Source organism: Neovison vison, chromosome 1 (genome assembly GCF_020171115.1).
Source record: "Neovison vison isolate M4711 chromosome 1, ASM_NN_V1, whole genome shotgun sequence".
NCBI lineage: Eukaryota > Metazoa > Chordata > Mammalia > Carnivora > Mustelidae > Neogale > Neogale vison.
The window spans coordinates 251,777,361-251,804,332 of record NC_058091.1 but is presented as its reverse complement, the minus strand read 5'-3'; the positions used below and the strand labels follow the sequence as shown (position 1 = coordinate 251,804,332).

The following is a 26,972-nucleotide window of genomic DNA, read 5'->3' as shown; positions in this document are numbered from 1 at the left end:
GTGTATAAGGGATGGGATAACAGGGGATTGGTATTAAGGAAAGTACTTCTTAAAAATGAACACTGGGTGTTATATGTAAGTGATGAATCACTAAATTCTACTCTTAAAAACAATATTACACCATATGCTAACTAACTAGAATTTAAATAAAAATTTGGGGGGAAAAAACCTCTCAACAAACTAGAATCAAAAAACTTCTTTAGGGCACCTGGCTGTCAGCCAGAAGAGCATCTGACTCTGGATCTCAGGGTTGTTGTGAGTCTGAGCCCCACACTGGATGGTGTATAGAGTGCTAAAATAAAATAAAATAATAAATAAATTCTAAAAAAAGAGAGAACTTCTTCAACCTGATAAAAGGCATCTATGGAAAAATTACAATTAACATCATAATAAAGAAAGACTACATGCTTTCCTCCTAAGATCAAGAACAAGACAGAAATGTCTATTCTTGCCATTTCTATTCAACATTATACTGGAGGTTCCAGTCAGGGAAATTCAACAAGAAAAAGAAATATAAGGAACCCAGATTGTAAAGGAAAAAGCAAAACAAGTTTCTATTAATAAACAACATGACCATCTGTGTACAAAATTTGATGTAATCTACAAAAAAAAAAAAATAGCAGAGTAAGTTTATCAAGGTTGCAGAATACAAAAAAAAAACCACCAAAAATCAATTCTATGCAGGGGCAACCTGGGTGGCTCAGTCAGTGAAGCATCTGCCTCCAGCTCAGGTCATGATATCAGAATCCTGCAATCAAGCCCCACATCAGGCTCCTTGCTCAGTGGGAAGTCTGTTTCTCCATTTCCCTCTGCCTATCCCTGCCCTAGCCCCTACTTGTGCTCATGCTCTCTCTCAAATAAATAAAAAAAAAATCAATTCTATGCATATATTCTAGCACAAAAAACCCTAAAATTTTGAAAGAATTCTATATACGAAACACCAAAAACCATCAAATATGTAGGATTAAATCTGACAGAAGATATGAAAGATCTGTACACTGAGAACTACAAAATATTACTAAGAGAAATTAGAGAGAACACTAAAGAAATGGAAACATATACCTTATTCACTGGCCAGAAGTCTCCATATTAAGATATCAATTCTCCCTCAAATTGATCTATAAATTCAACACAATTCCAATCAAATTCCTAACAAAATTTTGGTAGAACTGCCAAACTGGTTTCAAAATTCATACAGAAACGCAAAGGAACTGGGGCGCCTGGGTGGCTCAATTGGTTAAGCATCCACCTTCAGCTCAGGTCATGATCCAGGGGTCCTGGGATTGAGCCCTGTGTTGGGCTCCCTCCCTCTCCTTCTGTTTGTGTTCTTTCTCTTTCAAAATAATTTGGCATTTATTTATATCAAATAAATAAATAAATATCTTTAAAAAACAGAAAAGAAATGCAAAGTAACTAGAAGAGCCAAAAAATTCTAACAAAGATCAAAGAGGACTGACACTACTTGATTTCAAAAAGTTGAAGTAAGCAAAGCAGCATGATAGACTGACTTAAAAGATCAGTGGAATAAAGTCTAGAAGTAAATTCACATATACAAACATGACTGATTTTTAACACAGATATGATGGAAAAGTGAAGAAAGAAAAGCCTTTCCCATCTATGGGCCTCAAAAAATTGAAAATGATGTGGAACAAAATGAACACGGAGTTATACTACATCATATATAAAAATTTACTCAAAATAGATCATAGATCGAAATGTAACACCTAACATGATCAAGTTTCTAAAATAAATCATGAGACAATCTTTGTGAACTTGAGTTAAGCAGTTCCTAACATATACCACCAAAAACATAATCCTACAAGAACAAATTGATAGGGCGCCTGGGTGGCTCAGTGGTTAAAGCCTCTGCCTTCGGCTCAGGTCATGATCCCAGGGTCCTGGGATTGAGCCCCGCATCGGGCTCTCTGCTCAGCGGGGAGCCTGCTTCCTCCTGTCTCTCTGCCTGCCTCTCTGCCTACTTGTGATCTCTGTCAAATAAATAAATAAAATCTTTAAAAAAAAAAAAAAAGAACAAATTGATAGACATCATTTTAATTAATAACATCTGTATTCAAAATATTAAGAGAACGAGAAGACAAGCCATGAACTTGGAGAAAATATTTGAAAAGCATTTATCTAATAAAGGACTTGCAGCTAGAATATATAAAGAAATCTCAAAATTCAACAATAAGAAAACAACCAACCCCATTCAAAAACATAAAAGATCTGAATACTTCACAAAAATTCATGGCAAATAAGCACATGAAATGATGTGCAAACAAAAATGTTTGCCTGTGTTAGTGCAAACACTCTTGAAACAAATGGAAAGACTAGAAGTCTCAACAGATAAAAAGCTATAAAAAAGAAAGCTATAAATGAAAATATTATAATACAATAAGCAAAATAAACATTCATTGAATGGGCTTAAGAGCTGAATGGAGGGGTGCCTGGCTGGCTCAGTCAGAGGAGTATGCAACTCCTGATCTCAAGGTTGTTGAGTTCAAGCCCCATGTTAGTGGTAGAGATTACTTAAAAATAAAATCTTTAAAAAAAAAAAAAAAAAGAGAGAGAGAGAGAGAGAGAAATGGAGATGACAGACCAAAGAATCCTAGAACCTGAATCTACAAATCATGCAATCTAAACAATAGAGAGAAAAAAAAAGGACTACAAAATAATAAACAGAGCAATGTCTGGGTGCCTCTGTCGGTTAAGTGTCTGCCTTTGGCTCGGGTCAAGATCCCAAGGTTCTGGGATGGAGCCCCACATCAAGCTCCTTGCTCAGCGGGGACTGTGCTTCTCCCTCTACCCCTTCCGCAGCTTGTGTGTCCCCTCTCTCAAGTAAATAAATAAAATCTTTTTTTAAAAAGTAATAATAATAATAAAGAGTCTCAGAAACCCATGGGACAATATCAGAAACTATAAAATTTGTGTCATCTGAGCCCCTAAATAAAAGGAGAAAGGATATGGAGTAGAAAACATACTTGAAGAAATAATGGCTAAATCTAGCAAAAATAAATAAATTTAAAGAAATTCACATCCAGATACACCATAATCAAAGTTCTGAAAATCAAAGTTGATGAAAAAAGTCTTAAAAGCAATGAGAGTAAAACAGCATACTACATAAAGAAGAATGATCAAGGGACTTGGAATTTCTTATCAGAAACTATGGATGCCAGAAAGTAGTAGAACAACATTCTTAAAAGTGAAAAATGAAAAGAACTGTCAACTGAGAATTCTATTTCCAACAAAAACATCCCTCAAAAATAATGGTGAAATAAAGACATTCTCAGGGCACCTGGGTGGCTCAGTTGTTAAGCATCTGCCTTCAGCTCAGGTCATGATCCCAGGATCCTGGGATTGAGCCCCATATTTGGCTCCCTGTTCAGCAGGAAGCCTGCTTCTCCCTCTCCCACTCCCCCTGCTTGTGTTCCCCCTCCTGCAGTCTCTGTCAAATAAATAAATAAAATATTTTTAAAAATCAAAATAAAAAAGACATTCTCTGCTATAGGAAGCTATAACAATTTGTCATCAACAGACTTGCTCTAAAAGAAATGCTAAAGGAAGTTCTTCATGGTTCTTTTTAAGATCAATAAAGAAAATAAACTTCTAACCAAACTGACAGAGAAAAAGAAAAATACTGAAATGAAGGAGGGTAACCATTTCAGACACTAAAATATAAAAAGGATAATACAGGAATATTACAGGGGCACCTGGGTGGCTCAGTGGGTTAAAGCCTCTGCCTTCCGCTCGGGTCATAATCCCAGGGCCCTGGGATCGAGCCCCACGTCAGGCTCTCTGCTCAGCGGGAGCCTGCTTCCTCCTCTCTCTCTGACTGCCTCTCTGTCTACTTGTGATCTCTATCTGTCAAATAAATAAATAAAATCTTAAAAAAAAAAAAAAAACAGGAATATTACAAAAACTCCATGCACATAAATTCAACAACTGAGAAACAGATAAAATCTTAAAAGACAAACTACCAAAGTTTACTCAAGAAAAAAACAGATGACCTGAATTGTCCCTATATCCAATAAAGAAATTGAATTAATAGTTTAAAACCTCCAACTCTGTATTTTTGTGCATTTTTTAAAGACTTTTTGTTTTAGCATGTATTCTAAAAAATACCAACACACTGAACTTAAAGCATTTATTAAAAACTAATTTGTAGCCCAGTTTTATGAGCAAGTTCTAGTAACCTTAAAGAATCTTAAAGACAATTCCTTTAATATATGGACTATGGTAGGACAATGAAAGGTGAATAAATTTCCTATTTGACAGCTTAAATCTGATACTAAAATCTAATGAAGACAGTACAAAAAATTATACAAAACCAATGTCACTAAGAATACAGATACAAAATTCCTCAACAATATATTGAGAAAGCAAATGTAATATTATGTTAACGTAATACATCATGACCAAGTAAGATGTACTCCAGATTGCAAAGATGTGCCAAAATTAGAAAATATATTAATTTAACACATATTAACTGGTTAAAGGAGAAAAATATAACATCATCTTGTTAGATCACGAAAAGGCATCTGATTAAATATCCATTCTTAAAAATACTAATATTATATAAGTAATTAAAGAATATTTCTGAAACATAATAAAGAATAGAAATATGAAACAAAGAGCAAAATATCTGAATAGTTTACAATTAATTTCAAGTCAAAAGAAAGAGGTATTCAATCACTGAAATCAATCAACATTATTCTGGAAGCTATAGTCAATGTAATGAAACAAAAACAAGGTATAAATATTAGAAAGGAAAGGAGAAAATAATCATTATTAGCAGATATAAGTGCCTACCTAAAAAACTCAAGATAATCAACAGAACTACTATTTTTAAAATCTTTACTGGATCAATGGAACAAACAGAAAATCCAAAAACAAACCCATTTATAGAAGAGATTTTATTTTTTTTTTAAGATTTATTTATTTATTTATTTGACAGAGAGATCACAAGTAGACAGAGAGGCAGGCAGAGAGGGAGAGAGAGAGAGAGAGAGAGAAGCAGGCTCCCTGCTGAGCAGAGAGCCCGACGCGGGACTTGATCCCAGGACCCCGAGATCATGACCTGAGCCGAAGGCAGCGGCTTAACCCACTGAGCCACCCAGGCACCCTATAGAAGAGATTTTAGTTTACAATTAAGATAAAACTTCAAGTCTTCAGAGAAATGATTATTGAAAAATATTGGTAAAAGCATATAACCACTGAGGCTGGTTTTTAATATAAATGTACCGTTTTTTAAAGATTTTATTTGAGAGAGAGAGAGAGTAAAAGAATGCACAAGTGGTGGGGAGGGGCAGAGGGAGAAGGAAAAGCAGACTCCCTGATGAGCCAGAAGCCTCACACAGGGCTTGATCCCAGGACCCCGAGATCATGACCTGAGCCAAAGGCAAATGGTTAACAGACTGAGCCAAGCAGATGCCCCTAAGTGTACACATAAGTGTAGTAAAACTATAAGAAAAGCATGGAAGGGGCGCCTGGGTGGCTCAGTGGGTTAAAGCCTGTGCCTTCAGCTCAGGTCATGATCTCAGGGTCCTGGGATAGAGCCCCAAATTGGGCTCTCTGCTCAGCGGGGAGCCCCGCTTCCTCCTCACTCTCTGCCTGCCTCTCTGCCTACTTGTGATCTCTGTCAAATAAATAATCTTACAAAAAAAAGAAAGAAAAGAAAAGCATGGAAAACTAAAACAAATACAGCGGTTACCTCTAGATGGGTGGAAAGGGATGCAACAGGTGAGGGGTCATACTAAGTCAAGAGGACTTCTGGGGCGCCTGGGTGGCTCAGTGGATTGGGCCTCTGCCTTTGGCTCGGGTCATGGTCTCAGGGTCCTGGGATCGAGCCCCTATCAGGCTCTCTGCTCAGCAGGGAGCCTGCTTCCTCCTCTCTCTCTGCCTGCCTCTCTGCCTACCTGTGATCTCTGTTAGGTAAATGAATAAAATCCTTAAAAAAAAAAAAAAAAAAAGAGGACTTCTAAGACAGTAAATACAGGTGTTCAGATTATTTTTTTAAAACTATGATTTACCAGGTGCTTGGGTGGCTCAGACCTTAAGCGTCTACCTTCAGCTCAGGTCATGATCCCAGAATCCTGGGATTGGGCCCTGCATCAGGCTTCCTGCTCAGCAGGAAGCCTGCTTTTCCCTCTTCCGCTCACCCTGCTTGTGTTCCCTCTCTTGCTATCGCTCTCTGTCAAATAAATGTAAAATCTTTAAAATTTAATTTAATTTTTAAAACTATGATTTACTTTTTTTTTATGATTTACATTTTATGTAAATGTAAAAACCGTATTATTATTTCAATATGTAAAAAAAAAGCATTTCACAAAGTACGACATCCATTCATGATAAAAACCCTCAAAAAAGTAGGTCTAGAGGGAACATATCTCAACATAATAAAGGCCTTATATGAAAAACCCAGATCTAACATCATACTCAATGGGGAAACACTGAGAGCTTCCCCTAAGGTCAGAAACAAAACAAGGATGTCCACTCTTACCACTTTTATTCAACACAGTACTGAAAGTCCTAGCCACAGCAATCAGACATCAAGAAATAAAAGGCATCCAAATCAGTAAGGAAGAAGTAAAATGTTCACTATTTACAGATGACATTATACTATATATAGAAAACCCTAAAGCCTCCACCAAAAAACTACTAGGACTGATAAATGAATCCAGTAAAATCACAGTATATAAAACTAATGTACAGAAATCTGTTGCATTACTATATATTAGTTACCTTTATATACTAATATATACTATATGCTAATAAATATACTAAAACATAGCAGCAGAAAATGAAATTAAGAAAACGGTCCCATTCACAATTGCACCAAAAACAATAAAATATGTAGGAATAAACTTAGCCACAGAGTGAAAAACCTGTACTCTAAAAACTATAAAACACTGATGAAAGAAATTAACTAGGACACAAAGAAATGGAAGACATTCTATCTCATAGGTTGGAAAAATAAACATTGTTAAAATGTCTATACTGCCCAAAGCAATCTACACATTTAATGCAATCCCCATCAAAATACCAACAGCATTTTTCACAGAACTAAAACAAATAAGCCTAAAATTTGTATATGAATAGCCAAAGCAATATCAAAAAAGAGAAACAAAACTGGAGGTATCACAATTCCAGACTTCAAGGTATACTACATAGCTGTAGTGATCAAAACAGTAGGCCCCTAGCATAAAAAAAGACACATAGATCAATGGAACAAAACAGAAAACCCAGAAACAAACCCACAAATACATGATTAATCAATCTTCAACAAAAAAGGGAAGACTACACAGTGGGAAAAAGTCTCTTCAACAAATGGTACTGTGAAAAACTGGTCAGCTACATGCAAAAGAATGAAACTGGACCATTTTTTTACACCACAGACAAAAATAAACTTAAAACAGATTAAAGACTTAAACTACGAGACCTGAAACCATAAAAATCATAGCAGAGAGCACAGGCACTAATTCTCTAACATTATCTATCTAGACTATAGCACAAGTTTTCTAGATATGTCTCCTGAGGCAAGAAAAATAAACTATAGGGAGTACTCAAAATAAAAAGCTTCTGCACAGAAGTGCCTGGGTGGCTCAATTAGGTGTCTAACTCTTGGTTTCAAGTCAGTTCCTCATCTCATGGCTCATGGGATCAAGCCCCAGGATAGGCCCCACACTCAGCGGGAGTCTATTTGGATATTCTCTCCCTCTGTCCCTTCTCCCATTCATAAGCTCACTCTCTCTCTCTCAATAGACCAATAAATCTTTAAAAAAAAAAAAAAAGTTTCTGCACAGCAAGGGAAAAAAATCAATAAAACTAAAAGGCAACCTACTGAATGGGAGAAGATATTTGCAAATGATGTACCTGATAAAGGGTTAGGTATCCAAAAATATATAAAGCTGATACAGCTCAATACCCAAACACCAAATCATCCAATTAAAAAATGTGCAGATGACATGAACAGACATTTCTCCAAGAAGACATCCAGAGGGCCAACAAACAAATGACAAAATGCTCAACATCACTTATTATCAAGGAAATACAGAACAGAAACTATAATGATATATATCACTTCACACCTGTCAAAATGGCCAAAATCCAAAGCACAAGAAACAACAAGTGCTGGCAAGGATGTGGAAAGAAAGCAACCCTCTTGTATTGTTGGTAGGAATACAAACCGGTGCAGATGCTATGGAAAACAGTATGCAGGTTCCTCAAGAAGTTAAAAATAGAACTACCCTTCAATCCAGTAAACATATGCTACTGGGTATTTATCCAAAAAATACAAAAACACTAATTCAAAGGGATATATGCACCCTTGTGTTCACAGCAGCACTATTAACAAGAGCCAAATGATGGAAGCAGCTCATGTCCATCAACAGATAAAGAACATGTGATACATAAACACACATATACACACAATGGAATATTATTCAGCCATAGAAAAGAACAAAATCTTGCCATTTGCAATGACATAGAGCTAAAGAGTGTAATGCTAAGTGAAATAGGTCAGTCATACAAAAAGACAAATACCATATGATTTCACTCATATGTGGAATTTAACAAATAAAACAAATGAGCAAAGGAGAAAGAAAGAGAGAGAGAAACCAAGAAACAGACTCTCAACTATAGAGAACAAACTGATGGTTACCAGAGGGAAGGCTGGGGGGGAGCATGGATTTGGGTGAAATCAATGATGGGGACTTAAACAAAAAGTGTGGCACCTGGGTGGCTCAGTCAGTTAAGTGTCTGTCTTCAGCTCAGGTCATAATCTCGGAGTCAGGGATCAAGCACCACATTGCACTCACCTCCTGCTCAGCAGGGAGTCTGCTTCCCCCTCACAATCTGCACCCTGACCCCCACATATTCACACAAACTTTCTCTCTAATAAATAAATAAAATCTTAAGAAAAAAAAGAAAGACGAATGAATTAAAGATAATTCTGAGCTTTATAACAAGACAATGAGTAGTTTTACCATCAAATGCATTATAAGATGAAGTAGAAAAAACAATGACTTAGTCCACTGCTTTCCTGAATGTGACCTACAGACAAGGGGAAATCTCTAATAAAGAAATGGAAAAAGGGAATAAAGGACAGATATTAAGAGTTAAAGCAGCACTGTCCAATAAAGCTTTCCATAATGAGGGAAATGTTCTATTGCTGTGCTGTCTAATACAGCAAACACCAGACTCACATGGCTTTGATCACTTCAAATGTGACAGTCCAACAGCGGAACAGATTTATTTAATTTTAATTCAAATTTAAATAGCTACCGGTGGCTCACTGCTATCACACCGAACGGAGTATACCTAGACACTTAATAACTTTACATTCTCTTTCTTTCACTTTCTAGACACATAAAAATTAACATTTACATTTGACTTACATTACTCTGATAGTTTAAAAATACCACCTTGGGTTAAAATATTACAAAACTGAGGAACTGATCCACCCTCAGACAAACAGTATTACTTTAAGTAATTCTTAATTCCATTTACAAATCAAAATGAAGCTGAGTAAAAAACTGCATGCTCTGGGGCACCTAGGAAGCTCAATCAATTAAGCATCTGCCTTCAGCTCAGGTTGTGATCCCAGAGTCCTGGGATTAAGCCCCACACCAGGCTCCCTGCTCAGCGGGGAGTCTGCTTCTCCCTCTGCCTCTCACCCTGTTCATGTTCTCTCTCAGTCTCTGTCTCTCAAACAAACAAATAAATAAATATTTAAAACAAACAAACAACTGCATGCTCTGGCAAGCTGGCATTAAGGTATAGCTCCAAAACAAACCAGTCATGGAGAAGGCATAGTTTGAGACCTAGAGCTCTACTCTTCAGAATACTGACCTCTCCATCACTATCAGATATCACAATGAATGCATCTTCAAGTCTCCGTTTCCTCTTCAGACTGACAGAACTGGCAGTTTCTGCATCTTTCTTCTCCAGGTTCTGAGTTTCAGAGGCTTCTTTAACTTTTTTCTTTCTCCGTGGCATTCTTTTGTCTGAAAACACAGGGTAAGTCATTTACTCAGAGTCTAAGTTTTCCAGAGGCTATCTGTAACTTAGTCATTTAACAGGAAAAGGTTTCCATCTAAAAGAAGTAAAATGACTTCTGAACATTTCCACTACTCATTAAAATTATAATTTTTCTATTTAAGAAACTATACCTGGAAATATGTCATCTCTGTAGGGACATTTCAATAGAAATAATACAACAATTTATCCTAGTTCCTTAAACATTAACTTAGATAACTGGTTGTCTTTTTAAAGATTATTTATTTGAGACAGAAAGCATACACATGCAATTGTACATGCAAGTGGGGGAAGGAGCAAATGGAGAGAATCTTCAAGTAGACTCCCCACTGAGCACAGAGCCCAGCGTGGCTCCATCTCATGACCCATCAGAGCATAACCTGAGCTGAAACCAAGAGCCAGACACTCAACTGACGGACCCAGGAGCCCCAGATAACTGGCTCTCTTGATTACATATTATAATTTACATAAAAAAGAATTTTTTCAACAACAATGACTCAACTTGATAAAGAACATCTAAAAATAAAAATAAAACATAGCTAATATCATACTTAAAGTTAAAAGACTGAATGGTTTCTCCTTAAGATAGGAACAAGACAGGATGAACATTATCTTGGAGGTTCTAGGCAGGTCAATTATGCAAAAAGAAAAGACATCCAAATTGGGAAGGAAGAAGTAAACTATCATCATTTGCAGATGACATGATGTTGGGTTTAAAAAACACTAAAAATGGGGGCACCTGGGTGACTCAGTGGGTTAAGGCCTCTGCCTTCGGCTCAGGTCATGATCCCAGGCTCCTGGGATCGAGTCCCACATCAGGTTCTGTGCCTGCTTCTCCCTCTCCCACTCCTCATGCTTGTGTTTCCTCTCTTGATGTCTCTCTCTGTCAAATAAATAAATAAAATCTTTTAATAAATAAATAAATAACACTAAAAATGGGAGTCTCAGTGGCTCAATCGGTTAAGCATCCAACTCTTGATTTCAGCTTGATTTCAGCTGGGGTCATCATCTCAGGGTCCTGGAATCAAGCCCTGCACTGGTCTCCACACTCAGCAGGGAGTTAGCTTAGGGATTCTCTCTCTCTCTCTCCTTCTGCCCCTCCTCCTCCCCCTGCTGGTGCTCTTTCTTTAAGGGCACCTGGGTGGCTCAGTCAGTTAACCATCTGACACTTGATTTTAGCTTAGGTCATGATCTCAGGGTCATGAGATCAAGCCCCATGTCAGGCTCCACGTAGAGTGTGAAACCTGATATTCTCTCCCTCTCTCTCTGCCCGCCCTCCTGCTGACTCACGCACACACTCTCTCCCTCTCAAAAATAAAATAAAATCTTTAAAAAAATAAGAAAAAATAAAATTCAATTGCTAATAGCATCAAAAATAATAAAATTCTTAGGAATAAATTTAACCAAGTAAGTGCAAGACTTGCAAATGAAAACACAAATATTGGAGGAAGAGTCCAGTTCAAGGTGACACTGGAAGATTCTGAGTTAACCTCCTCCTATGGACACACCACATCTACAAATATACAAGCAACAACTCTAAAATAAACCTAAAATCTGGCAGAGCAACCCATTCACAAATGAGAGGGAAACCACTACTTTAAAGAAAGTAGGTAAGGTTAAGAGACTATCATAAAACCCACCCCAGGCACTACAACCTACAATGGGGAGGTAATTCAACACAGGAGCTTATCCCCGAGGAGAGACAGATTTGAACCCCATATCCGGCACCACAACTTTTAAGACTTACCTAAGAAATAAGCCCCCTAAACTTCTAGCTTTGAAAGCCAACAGAGCTCGCATCCACAACACTCCCAAAACTAAAAGGATTGAAAAGCAATTCTCAAAAAAGCTGACATGCAAATTCATGTACCCCAGAGCTCAGCACAAAGGCAGCCAAGTGAAAAGCACCCAGACTCTCTGTGATAAAGGCTTCTTTGCTTATCTTAAAGCATCCGCCTGAGAGGCAGGCATCTAATTCAACATACATAGGTGCCTACTTAAGTATTTCAAAGACAGAGGCCAGCAGGAACCATCTTTGCACCTCCCTCTGCCTCACTCAAGCTCACCAGTATCTCCCAGAAAGGAGTTTATACCCTTGTGTGACTGCTTCCCAGGTCGTACTCCCAGATCACCTGCTTCTGGTGGCCATCAGGGCTTACGCTGATAGTCCTACAGGACTTTGTGTATCTGTTTACTTCAAAAGCTACAGCCTAAGAGTCTAGCTTCCAATCAGCCTTAATCTAGGTGGTAACAAAGTTCCTTCCATTTGGGACACTGACAGTTCTCCGCATACCTTCAAGTGCTGGGAACCACTAAAAATATAGTAGGCTGCTTGGATAACCACAAAGGTTTGAGAGACAGCTAAATGCCAAGGCAAGGTTAAAAAATAAGGTTCATCTCCCACATAAGACCACTCTTTCAAAACTCAGAGTTGCTGGTTTGTTTTTTTCCTCAATTATTTTAATTTAAATTCAATTAATTAACATATAATTTATTATTTATATAATTTATTATTTGTTTCAAGGGTATAGGTCTGTGATTCATCAGTCTTTTTTTTTTTTTAAAGATTTTATTTGACAGAGAGAGAGAAATCACAAGTAGGCAGAGGCAGGCAGAGAGAGAGAGGGGAGGAAGCAGGCTCCCTGCGGAACAGAGCCCAATGTGGGGCTCGATCCCAGGACCCTGGGATCATGACCTGAGCCGAAGGCAGAGGCTTTAACCCACTGAGCCACCCAGGTGCCCCAATTCATCAGTCTTATATAATACCCAGTGCTCATTGTAACACATACCCTCCCCAAGGTCTATCCCGCAGCCCCCCAGCCTTCAACCCCCCTTCCCTCCAGCAATCCTCAGTTTGTTTCCCAAGATTAAGAGTCTCTTATGGTAGGGAGCCTGGGTGGCTCAGTCATTGAGCGTCTGCCTTTGGCTCAGGTCATGATCCCGGGTCCTGGGATCGAGCCCCATATAGCGGGCTCCCTGCTCTGTGGGAAGACTTCTTCTCCCTCTCCCGCTCCCGCTCCCCCTGCTTGTGTTCCCTCTCTCAATGTCAAATAAATACATAAATAAACCTTTAAAAAAAAAAAAAAAGAGTCTCTTACAGTTTGTGTCCCTCTCTGGTTTCATGTTATTTCATTTTTCCCTCTCATTCCCTATGATCCTCTGCCTTGTTTCTTAAATTCTACATATCAGTGAGATCATAAGATAATTCTTTCTCTGACTGACCTATTTCATTTAGCATTAATACCCTCTTGTTCCATCTATACCATTGCAAATCGAAAGATTGCCTTTTTTTTTTTTAAGGCTCCAAGAGTTGCTGTCTTATCTAATGCACAGAACCAATATGGAGAGTAAAGAAAATGAAAAAAAAAGAGGAATAAGTTCCAAATAAAAAGAATTAGATAGAAGTTCAGAAAAACACCGTAACAAAAGAGAGATAAGTGATTTACCTAACAATGGAGTTCAAAATAATGGTCATACATCCAAATGGCCAACAGACACATGAAAAAGTGCTCAACATCACTCGGCACCAGAGAAATACAAATCAAAACCACAATGAGATACCACCTCACACCAGTCAGAATGGCTAAAACTAACAAGTCAGGAAACGACAGATGTTGGTGAGGATGCAGAGAAAGGGGAACCCTCCTACCCTGCTGGTTGGAATACAAGCTGGTATGGCCACTCTGGAAAACAGTATGAAGGTTCCTCAAAAAAGCTGAAAACAGAGCTATACTATGACCCAGCAATTGCACTAATGGGTATTTACCCCAAAAATACAAATGTAGTGATCCAAAAGGGCACCTGCATGCCAATGTTTATAGCAGCACTGTCCACAATAGCCAAACTATGGAAAGAGCCCAGATATCCATCGATAGATGAATGGATAAAGAAGAAGTGGTATATGGGATATTACGCAGCCATTGAAATAAAAAGAAATTTTGCTATTTGCAACAACATGGATGGAACTAGAGAGTATTATACTAAGTGAAATAAGGCAATCAGAGAAAGACAAATATCATATGATCTCACTTATACGTGGAATTTGAGAAACAAGGTAGAGGATCAGGGGAAGGGGTTGGGGGAACCAGAGAGCTGGGTGATGGACATTTGGGAGGGTATGTGCTATGGTGAGAACTGTGTATTGTGTAAGACTGATGAATCACAGACCTGTACCCCAAAACAAATAATACATTATATGTTAACTTTTTTTAAAAACCCTCTAAACAAAACACACAAAAGAAATAAATATTTGGGGTGCCTGGGTGGCTCAGTGGGTTAAGCCGCTGCCTTTAGCTCAGGTCATGATCTTAGGGTCCTGGAATCGAGGCCCGCATCAGGCTCTCTGCTCAGCAGGGAGCCTGCTTCCCTCTCTCTCTCTCTGCCTGCCTCTCCATCTGCTTGTGGTATCTCTCTGTCAAATAAATAAATAAAATCTTTAAAAAAAAAAAAGAAAGAAAGAAAGAAAGAAATATTTGGTATTTACTCCTAATAAAATAAAGAATGGTCATAAAATTGCTTCCTGTGTTCAGAAGAATGGATGAACAAAGTAAGAATTTTAATTAAAAAATAAAAAATATAAAAGTATCAAACAGAAGTCACATTACTGAAGAATACAATAACTGAACTGAAGAATACAATAACTGAACCAAAAAATACAGGAGAGAGCTTCAACATTAGATTAGATGAATTTGAAAGGATCACTGCACTTGAAGACAGATCAGTGGAACTCAATTAGAGCAGCAAAAGAAAAAAGATTGAAAATGAGTGGATACATTACAGAACTTATAAGACATCAAGCAGACCAACATTCATATTATAGAGGTCCCAAAAGAGGGAACAAAAGGGACAAGAAAATTATTTGAAGAAATAATGGATAAAAACTTCCCTAACCTGGAAGTCCAGAGAGTTCTAAAAATGATAAACCCAAAGGAATCCACACCAAGACACATTATAATTAAGATGTCAAAGACACAAGGAAAAAATCTTTAAAGTAGGAAAGAAAATGAACATGTTCCTGTGACTACAATAATTTGTTAAGGGACACACAAGATGTTGGGGGCACCTGGGTGGCTCAGCCAATTGAGCAATCCAACTCTTGGTTCAACTCAGCTCATGATCCTGGGGCAGTGGGAACAAGCCCTGCATCTAGCTCCATGCTCAGCAGAGAGTCTGTTTGAGAGTGTCTCTCTCCCTCTGCCTCTGCCCCTCCCCTGTTAAAATAATTTTTTTTTTTTAATGATGTAGGGAGAATAAAAATGTAGAGCTTTAGAATAAGTTCAAACTTAAGTTCTGTAGCAACTTAAAATAGACTGCTGTACTTTTTTTAGGTCAGCCTCAGGACAATCACAAAACAAAAACCTGTAGTAGATACATAAAAGATAAAGGAATCTAAATATACCACAAGAAAAAATCATCAAATCACAAAGAAAGAGAGTAAGAAAAGAAGGAACAGAGGAATTACAAAGCAGCCAGAAAACAACTAACACAAAGCCACACACATACAAAAGGCAGTAAGTACACAGCTACCAATAAATACTTTAAATGTAAACAGGCTAAATTCTCTAATTAAAAGATTCAAGAGTGGCTGAATGCATTAAAAAACATAAAAACACATCAAACATCTTAAACCTAACACTCTCCAGCTGTCCTTACCTGCTTTACCCAGTAAATCTAACAAAATTAAGGCCTAAATTTCTGACTGAAATTACAATATTCTAGAAAAAGAAAAATGTGAAGTCAATTCATTACAAACATATAAAGCCTATTTTTATGGTTATATCTCCATTGTTTATCATAATATCATCTAACACAGAAGTAGATACTTATTTTTCTATTTCAAAATTGTTATTGTTCTTCACTTACCCATTTATTTCTTCTCTCCTCCTAAATGAAAATTAGGATCATTTACAAAGACTGCAACTTTATTTTTTCTTAAAGATTTATTTACTTGAGGGGCACCTGGGTGGCTCAGTTAGTTAAGTGTCTGCCTTTACCTTAGGTCATGAACCCAGGATCCTAGGATCAACCCCACATCTGGCACTCTGCTCAACGAGGAGTCTACTTCTCCCTCTGCCTCTCCCCCTACTTGTGCTCTCTCTTTCTCTACCAAATAAATACATGAAATCTTTTTTTTTTAAGTTTATGGTGCCTATTTATTCAGACTATGTATATTTTTATGGCATTCATACACTTTTTTTATGGTTTTAAAAAGACCTTAGGAAGGTCTTTTTCCTCCATTTCTATACAGGTTTTGTTTTTTTTTAAATAAATAAAATCTTTTAAAAACACTGATTTATTTGAGAAAGAGACAGAGAGAGAGAGAGAGCACACAAGCCTTGTGTTTGTGCAAGCAAGGAGAGAGACAGAGGGAAAGAGAATCTCAAGCAGACTCCCAACTGAGCACAGAGCCTGACTTGCAGTCCAATCCCACATGCCCAAAATTATGACCTGAGCTGAAATCAAGAGTCGGTCACTTAACCAACTAAACCACCCAGGCACCCCTTATAACTTTACATGACATTGTGTTGTACAAAGGCAATACAAATGAAATCTAATGAAAAGACTGATTTTTGGCTGCCTAAATTAATTAGCTATTTAAATAAAATAAAACATTAAACAGCTAAGAAAGAATGGAAGGCAAAAAGACGTTAAGACTATTTTCATGATAGTTTATCCAATTCCATTGCTGTGAAGAAGATACCTGTAATTAGGTAACACAAACAATATATGCCATAGTAGTCCACAAAAAAATGGGGCCTGGCTCAGCTAGGTTGGGTAAGTTGGGAAAGGCCTTGCTGGAGGTGGACTTTGAGCAGGACGCTGAAGAACTGTACTGGGTTTTTATGATGGTTACAATCTTATTTCCTTAGGAAAGTGTAAAGTTACAGAGACAGGAACTGTTTCTTATTCATACCTGAATCCCAGCATTTAGCTCGAAGCTTAGCTTTTAATAAATGTTACTGAATAAGTGATATAATACTTTAATAACCAAATGAGTATCTGAATAAACAAACTGGATCTGGAAAGGCACAAAAGATGGGAAAAAGACAAATACAGTGTGCCTGTTATTCAGGAATCTGAAATATATTCAGATAGAAGTTAAATGTCCCTGTCAAAATTAAAAAGAAGTAGAGACACAAAGAGGCTTAGGTGCAACTCTAGTGGAGTGGTAAGGTTATAATTAACCTCTCCGAGTCTCTTAAATTTCTCATCTCAAAAGGATTCTGTATTTTTAATTTGGAAAAGATTTCTAATATAAATTACTGAAGAAGCTTTTTTTAATCGAGGTGTTAAAATATTTTCTGAACCCAATAAAAAATAACAAAGTGAGGGACACCTGGGTGGTTCAGTCAGTTAAGCATCTGCCTTTGGCTCTGGTCACGATCCCAGGGTTCTGGGGCTCAGTCCAACACAGGGCTCCCTGCTCAGCCAGGAGTCTGCTTGTCCCTTTCCCTTTGCCCCTTCCCACCCCAGCTTGTATTCTCTTTCTCTCTCTCTCTCGCTCTCAAATAAATAAAATCTAAAATTTAAAAAAAAAAATAACAAAATGAAAGCTAAATTCATCATTTTCAAGATTAAAATTATAAATACAAACCATTTTTTATTGTCATCTGTGATAATAAATGCTTGATAATATCAGAGCTCTATAGCTCTCATCAAGAAAAATCTAACTATAACTGCATAACTCTAAAATTCTAAGTCTATCCCTTTTAATCCTATTTCAAACACATTTGCTCCTTCTGCTGCTCTTACCATGTACCCATCTTTCTCATTTCCAATTCTTCTTTACTACATGTGAGGAGTTACTGATTCTCCAGCATTAGCAGTATATATAGTTGAGGATGACTTAATCTCATGAATCCAAGGTGATTAAATTTCCAAAGGAAACAAACTGGCATTGGATTTTGCAATGATTTCTTGGGTATGACACTAAAACAACAGGCAACAACAAAAATAAATAACTGACTATGACAAAATTTTAAAATCTTATGCATGAAAGGACACTAACAATAAAGTGAAAAAGCAACCCACAAAATTGGGAAAAAATTTGCAAACTGTTTATCTGGTAAAGGGTTAATATCAAGACTATATAAAGAACTCCTGAAACTCAATAACAAAAAACCCAATTTAAAAATGGGCAAAGGATTTGAATAGACATTTCACCAAAGAACATATTCAAATGATCAATAAGCACATGAAAAGATGCTTATATCACTACTCACTAGGGAACTGCAAATCAAAAACACAAAATACCACCTCTCACATCTTCAGATGGCTACTGTTCAGAAAACAGAAAACAGCAAGTGTTGGAGAGGATGCAGAGAAACTAGAACCCTTGAACACTGCTAGGAGGAATGGGAAATAGTGCAGCTGTTAATGGGAATCAGTATGGCAATTCCTCAAAATATTAAAAATAGAATTTTCATATGATCCGGAAATTCCCCTTTCAATTATATACACAAAAGAAGTGAAAGCAGGGATTCAAACATATTCGTACACCCACATTCACAGCAGCATTATTCACAATAGCAAGAAATAGAAACAACTCAATGTCCACTGACAGACACAAAATATGATATATACATACAGCAGATACTATTCAGCCTCAAAAAAAGAAGGCAACTCTGACATATGCTTCAACATGAACAAACTTAGGGGCACCTGGGTGGCTCAGTAGGTTAAGCATCTGTCTACAGTTCAGATCATGATCCCAGGGTCCTGGGATCAAGCCCCACTCTCCCTCTGCCTGCCACTCCCCCTGCTTGTGCAGACACACTCTCTGTCAAATAATAGAATCTTTTTAGAAAATGGGTAAGCTTTGAAGACATTATGCTTATGTAGTTAAGTCATAAACAAATGGACAAATACTGTACAATTCCACTTACATGAGATACCTAAAGTAGTCAGATTCACAGAACAGAAAGCAGAATGGTGGTTGCCATAGGTTGGGAGAAAGGAAGGATGTGTAGTTACTGTTTAATGGGTAGAGTTTCAGTTTAAGAAGATGAAAAAAGTTCTGGAAATGGATAGTGCTGATGGCTGAATGACAATGTGAATGTACTTAATATCAACAAACTGTACACTTAAAATGGTAAGTTTTGAGTATATTTGGTAAAAGTTTATGTATTTGGTAAATTATGTATATTTTGCTACAATTCAAAAAAAGAAAACAGCAAAGGCATATGCAGTTGAACTTTGAACGACATGGGTTTGAACTGTGCAGGTCCGCTCATATGTGGCTCTTCTTACAGTACAGTACCATAAATTTATTTTTTTAAGATTTGAGAGAGCGTGTGTGCACAAGTGGAGGGGTGGGGGGGAAGACAAGCAGACTCCCCACTAAGCTCAAACCCAGTACCCCAAGATCATAACCTGAGCCAAAATCAAGAGTAGGATGCTTAACTGACTGAGCCATCCAGGCATCCAATAAACATATTTTATGTTATTTTCTTAATGCATTTTCTTATTGCCAACTTATCTTATTGTGAGAAGGGTCCCAAATATTTTTAATTAATTAATCTTCACAAAAACCCAAGAAGTATGTATAATTATTACCAGGAAGCGTAAGTTCAGAAAAGTAACTTGTCAGAAGTCACAAAGGAGGCACCTGAATTCTGTCTCCTGACTCCAGTACTTCATGATTTAATCTTTACACCTCTTCTAACTAAAACTGTTGCCTGATGTATGGTATGCACACATAAATATGTGCTGAATGGGGACACCTGGGTGGCTCAGTTGGTTAAGAAGCTGCCTTCCACTCATGTCATGATCTCAGGGTCCTTGGATCCAGTCCCGGGGTTGGGCTCCCTGCTCAGTGGGGAGACTGCTTCTCTCCCCTTCCACTACAAGCTTATGTTTTCAAATTAATAAATAACATCTTTTAAAAAATGCATGCTGAATGAACAGTATAATGCTTATATTTAAAATTTTTAATACAACAAAGACACAAAAGGATAAAATTATTATAGGTTGAATAGCATAGGTAAGACTTGGAAGTCGGAGTTAGTTTGGGGGAATTCTAAAGGAATCATAGTGCCCCAGGAAAACATCTTCCACGGAATAGTTTTCATCTTATTAAATGTCTTCTGTACCCTACAGCTATTTAAACCAAAATGCTCAAATCTGATATCAAGAGTAGCTATACCACCAAATATATGTAATTTCTTTAAGATACATAAATAAAAACTCTACCCTTCTCTGTAGCACAGAACCACCAGCAATCTCAAAGTGGGTTTTCAAAGAATTAAGCAGATAAGCAATGGATAAGCAGCATTAAGCAGAGCCCCCCCAGAGATTACAGACTCCAAAACTCAGTGCTTCATGAGATTTAACCACACAATAATTCTAAGAGTAAAAACAAGGCACAGCTTGACCAATTTAAACAAGCTGACCAGCATACAGTGCAGCTACTATTTAAGTTGCTACCCTTAAAAATGAAGAACTCACTAAAATAATGGCTTATCTTCAAGTACTTGAACTGAGGCTAAAGAATGAATTACCACTAACTCTGAAGAAAAAACGGAGTTTAAAGGCCAACAGCCTCATCTTTAATCATGACAGGAACAAAATGTCTCTAAAAGAATGAACAAACAGGAAAAGTGACACACTAATGAGACTTGTTATTTATCTCACAGGTAGCATTTTTAATAACCCGAACTTGGGTTATTTGTCATTTTCTTTCAGTGTATCTATCATCTTTTTTTTTTAAAGATGTATCTATCATCTTGATCTATCTGAAGAACAATCACTGAAAAAATAACTTAAAATTTTGACATTCTACCTACCGAACATGTCAAAATCACTTCAAAAGCTTGGGGATATAGGGACCTTAAGTCTTCATGAATGATTGACGATATGCTACTCAGTAAGTCACTACTCAAGAAATTTGGTACCAAACATTACCATCTGATTTCAAGAGCTTGTTTCCTTGGTTTATTTTTTAAAACAATTTATTTATTTATTTATTTGAGAGACAGAGAGAGCACAAGCACGCAGGAGGGTCAGAGGGAGAAGGAGAAGCAGACTCCCTCCCTCCCAAAACATAATCTGATGCGGGGCTCTATCCCAGGACCCTGAGATCATGACCTGAGCCCAAGGGAGACCTTTAACCAATTGAGCCACCCAGGTGCCCCGTTGTTTCCTGAATTTAAAAAAAGGTAAATGTGGCAGCTCTTTTAACCAAAGATCCTGTCCTATGATTTAATAAAACCACCTTTTTGGGGGCGCCTGGGTGGCTCAGTGGGTTAAACCCTCTGCCTTCAGCTCAGGTCATGATCCCAGGGTCCTGGGATAGGGCTCTCTGCTCCGCGGGGAGCCTGATTCCCTTCCTCTCTCTCTGCCTGCCTCTCTGTCTACTTGTGGTCTCTGTCAAATAAATAAATAAAATCTTAAAAAAAAAAAAAAACACCTTTTTGTGCCGATAATATATAAATACATACATAAGTACATAAAATTTAAAAAGGTAAATGCCTTTACACGTACAGACAAGCACACGCACAATTCTTTACTTCCCACTTTATAGTCAACCTCAGGACAACTGTGTATCAAAATCCAAACATATTTTGAGTAATAATTCAATCATAGTCATTTACTGAGTCCTGGGACACTATTCTAGGTATCTCACACGCATTATAAAGGTTACCCTCCCAATAACTCTATTGTGGTAGGTATCACTATTTTACACTATTTTTATCACTAATTGTTATTTTAACGATTTTTATCACTATTTTACAAGTTTGTAAACTTATTCAAAATCAATTACTAAGTTCTTACTAGGTTGGTAAATGGCTATGTTGACGGAATTGCAGCTCGATATGCCTGACTCCAAAAATACATTCTTTGACTTATCTACACGGCACTCACTGCCTCCCAACAGGAAAAAAATAAAGAAAGAAGCATAAAACTTTCGCTTTTTCCTGGACAATGCTTATATCTTAGTATGCTATAGTGACCACATACAAGAACATTAGAGTCCAGCTGCCTGGATTCAAGGCAGCTTTACCGCTTACGAGATCGGTCTTCCATCATCAGTTCCCTCATCTATAAACTGAGGATAATAGTACCTATCTCAAAAAAAAGTGTCAAGATTAAATAAATGCGTACGAGTAATAGGCTTGAAACACGGTCACCGTACAGAAGGAAACAGCAGTTCTGTTGGAGTGGAAAGTGGCAAATAATAAGGATTTCCAAACAAAGTATATTTTTCTGGGCAAATAACAGAAGGATCACTCCGCAATAAAACAGTAGCCTGGAGGGGGGGAGGGGGAGGGGGAGTGAGGCGTAGGAGGCGGAGGGGCCCCGTGGCCTGTCCTCCCGTATGGGGCCCCGCCGGGGGCACGGCGAGAACCGAGCCTCCTCCCGGGGTGCTCAGCGTGAGGAAGACGCTTTCGAGAGACCGGAGGGGACCAGAGCCCATCGGCTGGCAAGAAATAACGAAGGAGCGCCGGGTCCGGGAGGATAAAGGCCGCACCTCCGGTGCGAAGTGGGCAGGCCTGGAACCGGGGGGCGGAAGCCCACCACGGCGTCAGGAGTCGCCCAGAGAAGTCCCCAAGGGCTACCCCGGTGTCCCAAAGGGCCCCACTCCCGCGTCCGGAGGCACTCGCCAGCTTCCTGAGGCGTCCCGAAGGGCCCATCCGGGCGTCCGGAGACGCCAACCCAACATCCTCGGGGCCATCCGACGGCCCGAAGGGCCCACCCCTGTGTCCGGAGAGGTCCGCCTCCGAACCGAGAGGGCTCTACCCCGCGTTAGAGGCGCCTCTCCAGGTGAGGACCAGGCCGTGACCGCCGGGAGAGAAAAAAGGAGGCGGGAAGAGGGCGGGCTGGAGGTGAGCGGAGACGGCAGGTACTCACCGACCGGCCGGCGCCCCTCTGCCGAGCCCCTCCTCCGGGGCGCTGCGGGTCGCGAGCCTCCGCTGCACGTCAGGAGCGGCGGGGCGGGGGCGGCGGCGGCGGCGGCGGCGGCGGCAGTGGTGGTCGGGCACGCGCGCGAAGCTGAGGCACCGCGGGGAGGAGTCGCGCTCTCAGAGCGGGTGTGGGCGCTTGCGCCGGCGTCCGGGGACGCAACCAACCCGCACCGCCGGGGGAAGCCGCGGTCGGGTCGTACCACTGCGCTAGGGCTGGAGTGCGCCATCGCGGGGAGTCGGATTTGATCTTCCAGCGTGGTGTGGGATCTTCCATGTGCGCTCGCAGTGTGCTCGTTCGCTCTATTATTATTAGTTAGCACTTTGAGGGAATCCAAAGAGTAAAAATAGGGCGCTCAAAACAGTACAGTGAACCCCTTCAAAGTCTCCTCTGCTACATCATGCCTCCTCCCGCCCTTTGTTTGCATGCACTGTTGCACTGAAATTACCTGTTCATACCACTACTTGAAAACTGTGGTAAATGTTACAATCTGACAATTTCCAGGAAAAGGAGTCTGAGAAACGTAAACTATTAAAGATGTCGTTTGGGAGTGTAAAATTAGAACAGCCACTTTGGTTGAGATTCTAAATGTGCATTTTATATCCAGCAACTTCATGTGTAAAAGAATAAAGAAACTCTTACAGGTGTGCACAAGAATACAAATTCATGTTCAAGCCTGCTTCCTTGCAAAAATGTGCAATAAAACATACATGAATAAAACGTGTTATATTCCTATGATAATATGTTACGACAAATAAAACTGAGTCCTATACGTATCAACATTTGATAGCTCTTAAAAGTTGTTAAGTAGCGGGCGCCTGGGTGGCTCTGTCGTTGGGCGTCTGCCTTCAGCTGGGGACAGGATGCCGGGATGCTGGGATCAAGTGGAGTGTGTCGCTCCCTGCTCTGCGGGAAGCCTGCTTCTCCATCTCCCACTCCCCCTGCTTGTGTTCCCCCTTTCGCTGTGTCTCTGTCAAATAAATAAATAAAATCTTAAAAAAAAAAAGTTATAAATAGCAACATGCCAATTATGTGCACTGTGAAATGACTTATGTAAATTTAACAGAATCACAGTATATACTGATAATGGAAAAAAATATATGTATTAAGTATAGAAAATGAACTGCATGGATATACGGATATGCATCATGATAGTATTGGGGTGGGGGTGTAAAAGTCAGGATGGATTGGGAGGGGGGATAAACTGGACTTCAGATACATCTGTAGGACTTCACATACATCTGCCATGATTTTTTTTTTTTTTTTTTAGATTTTATTTGACAGAAAGAGATCACAAGTAGGCAGAGAGGCAGGTGGAAGCAGGTTCCCTGCTGAGCAGAGAGCCTGTTGGGGGACTCCATCCCAGGATCCTGGGATCATGACCTGAGCTGGAGGTCACTGAGCCACCCAGGCACCCTGTCATGATTTCTTTTCTTAACAAAGAAGAAACCTGGGGCTCCTGGGTGGTTTAGTGGGTTAAGTGTCTGCCTTCTGCTCAGGTAATAGACCTGGGGTCCTGGAATTGATCCCCACATCTGGCTCCCTGCTCAGCACAGAGTCTGCTTCTCCCTCTGCCCCTCTCCCCCATTTGTTCTCTCTCACTTGCACTCTCTCTCAAGGAAATAAAAATCTTTTAAAAAATAATAAAAAATAAAATACAAAAGAAGAAACCGAAATAGAAACATAACAAAATGTTAACAACTGAGTGGTGGAACTAGTTACATTATTCCATGTGCTGCAGAAGCAAGCACTAGTTACATTATTCTTAGCATTTCCTGTAACATTTTTTCAAAAATTTTATTTATTTATTTGAGAAACAGAGATAGCAACAGAAATAGCAAGAGAGAACACAAGCCAAGAGAGAGGGAGAAGCAGGCTTCCCAAAGAGAGCCAGGCTCAATCCGAAGACCCTGGGATCATGACCTGAACAGGAGGCAGACACTTAACCAACTGAGCCACCAGGAACCCCTTCTGTAACAGTTAATTCTGGAATGACGTTTTCTTATCCTCCCAAGTCACCTACCTTCAACTGATCCTCCAAAATCCAACTCAACTATTTCTTTCTTTGTGTCCTCTAACCCTGATGCTGAAAAGGGTCCTTGAGCTGGCTAAACAATACAAATTGACAAGAGGTCAAACAGAAGTTCCAAGCAAGGCTTTATTTGGGCTTATGCTATAGCACAAGGAAGATAGCACAAAGGAAAGAGTCTTCAGGCTAGCTCCCTGAAGAGAGGTCGGGAAGAGCTTTAAAGAGCCTTAACCGACTGAGCCATCCAGGTGCCCTCTGAGTATATATTTAAGGTCTTCTACAGTCTCACAGGAGTAGGATGACTTCAGGTCTTCTGGATGGTCCTGTGGATGTTTTAGAAAGAATTTTAATCTGGAAAGATGTGCCCACTTAGGGATTCCTTGTAGTTGACTGCATTTGGAGTTGCCAGGGTGTCTTGGTAGGAATCCTTCCATTTAGGCAACAATGGGTTCTCTGGGGAAGAATTACAAGCTCTAAGAAGACCCTGATCTCCTAGGTTAACCTGTGGAGGGGTCCTCCTTTCTGCCTCATCCTTAATGGGGGCTGGTAGTATTTTGTTTGCAAAGTCCGATATTGCTTTATGTACTTGAACTAGATTAATATATATTGTAGGCTCTGGCTCACTTCTCTAACAGTAGGAGTAGTCAATTCTAAGGTTCATGAGTCTCCTGAAAAGAGACAGAGCAGTGACCAAACTCAGGTCCCCTCAACCCTCACTGCAAAATCCAGCATACCTTAGCTCTCCATAGAAAGAAAAACTAAGGGGCACCTGGGTGGCTCAGTGGGTTAAAGCCTCTGCCTTCAGCTCAGGTCATGATCCCGGGGTCCTGGGATCGAGTCCCGCATCGGGCTCTCTGCTCAGCGGGGAGCCTGTTTCCTCGTCTCTCTCTGCCTGCCTCTCTGCCTACTTGTGATCTCTGTCTGTCAAATAAATAAATAAAATCTTTAAAAAAAAAAAACTCTTTAAAAAAAAAAAAAGAAAGAAAAGCTAAAACTCTATGCATCCTGAGTAGTATATCTTGCAGGAATGTGGAAACAAGATGTTTATGGAAAGCAAGGACTCAACTATGAAGACTGGTGAGGACTGGATCAAACCAGTCTGTGCCAAGATGGCCATCAATGCTGACCTTTCCCCAACATTTTTCCCTCATTATAATACTAAGGGTGGAGATTTCACATGCTAATTAGACATGTGAGACATGAAGAAGCATGACCTTTAAATGCACAGCCATCAAGAACTCCCGACCTTGGGGTGCCTGGGTGGCTCAATGGGTTAAAGCCTCTGCTTTCGGCTCAGGTCATGATCTCAGGGTCCTGAGATAGAGTGCCGCATTGGGCTCTCTGCTCAGCGGGGAGCCTGCTTCCCCCTCTGTCTCTGCCTGTCTCTCTGTCTACTTGTGATCTCTGTCAAATAAATAAAATCTTTAAAAAAAAAAAAATAATTCCCGACCTCTACATGCTTAAATGTCACCCTTTCCCACCTAAGTCTCCTTAGAGGTTAGTATCACACTTTTTTGGCAACTCCATCCAGCAGGACTCCAGGAGGGTGTTTGGGACCCATGGGGATGGACAGCTGGATGCAAACCCTTTGTCCCTGACGAACAGCCACCTAAACCTTTGGTTCGCAGTCACTGTGCAGTCACTGTGCAGGATGCCTCCAGCATCCTGGTGGGGGGGGGGGTGGTTAGTGCCCACTACTCTCATTCAGGTTACATTTTTCCCTTTACCCTTCCTTCCCAATTTCCTTCCCTCCTCCTTTAACCACACTCTTCTTTTCTTTTCCTTTCTTTTTTAAGATTTTATTTATGTGTTTGACAGAGAGACAGAGGCAGCAAGAGACTGAACACAAGCAGGGGCAGTGGGATAGAGAGAAGCAGGCTTCCTGCCAAGAAGGAAGCCCAATGTGTGGCTGGAACACAGGACCCTGGAATCATGACCTGAGCCAAAGGCAGATGTTTAACAACTGAGCCACCCAGGGACCCCTCCCTCTTCCCTCTTCTTTCCCATG

The 26,972-nt window shown here is 39.5% G+C and overlaps 1 protein-coding gene across 4 annotated transcripts in view; it reads right to left on the bottom strand.

Moving 5' to 3' along the window:
* UIMC1 (ubiquitin interaction motif containing 1) overlaps positions 1-22,970 on the bottom strand; it is a 130,923-nt gene extending 107,953 nt beyond the window's left edge. The window contains exons 1-2 of one of the 4 annotated variants that reach the window (XM_044228860.1): positions 22,885-22,970; positions 9,850-10,004 (exon numbers count right to left, since the gene is read on the bottom strand). In XM_044228860.1, the coding sequence (XP_044084795.1) occupies positions 9,850-9,996 (147 nt within the window). In that variant the 5' untranslated portion in view covers positions 9,997-10,004; positions 22,885-22,970. Of the gene's footprint in view, positions 1-9,849; positions 10,005-10,774; positions 10,786-17,787; positions 17,824-22,884 lie in introns of those variants that run through there. The other 3 variants (XM_044228886.1, XM_044228869.1, XM_044228878.1) reach the window with 3 other exon arrangements.
* Positions 22,971-26,972: the final 4,002 nt, after the last annotated feature.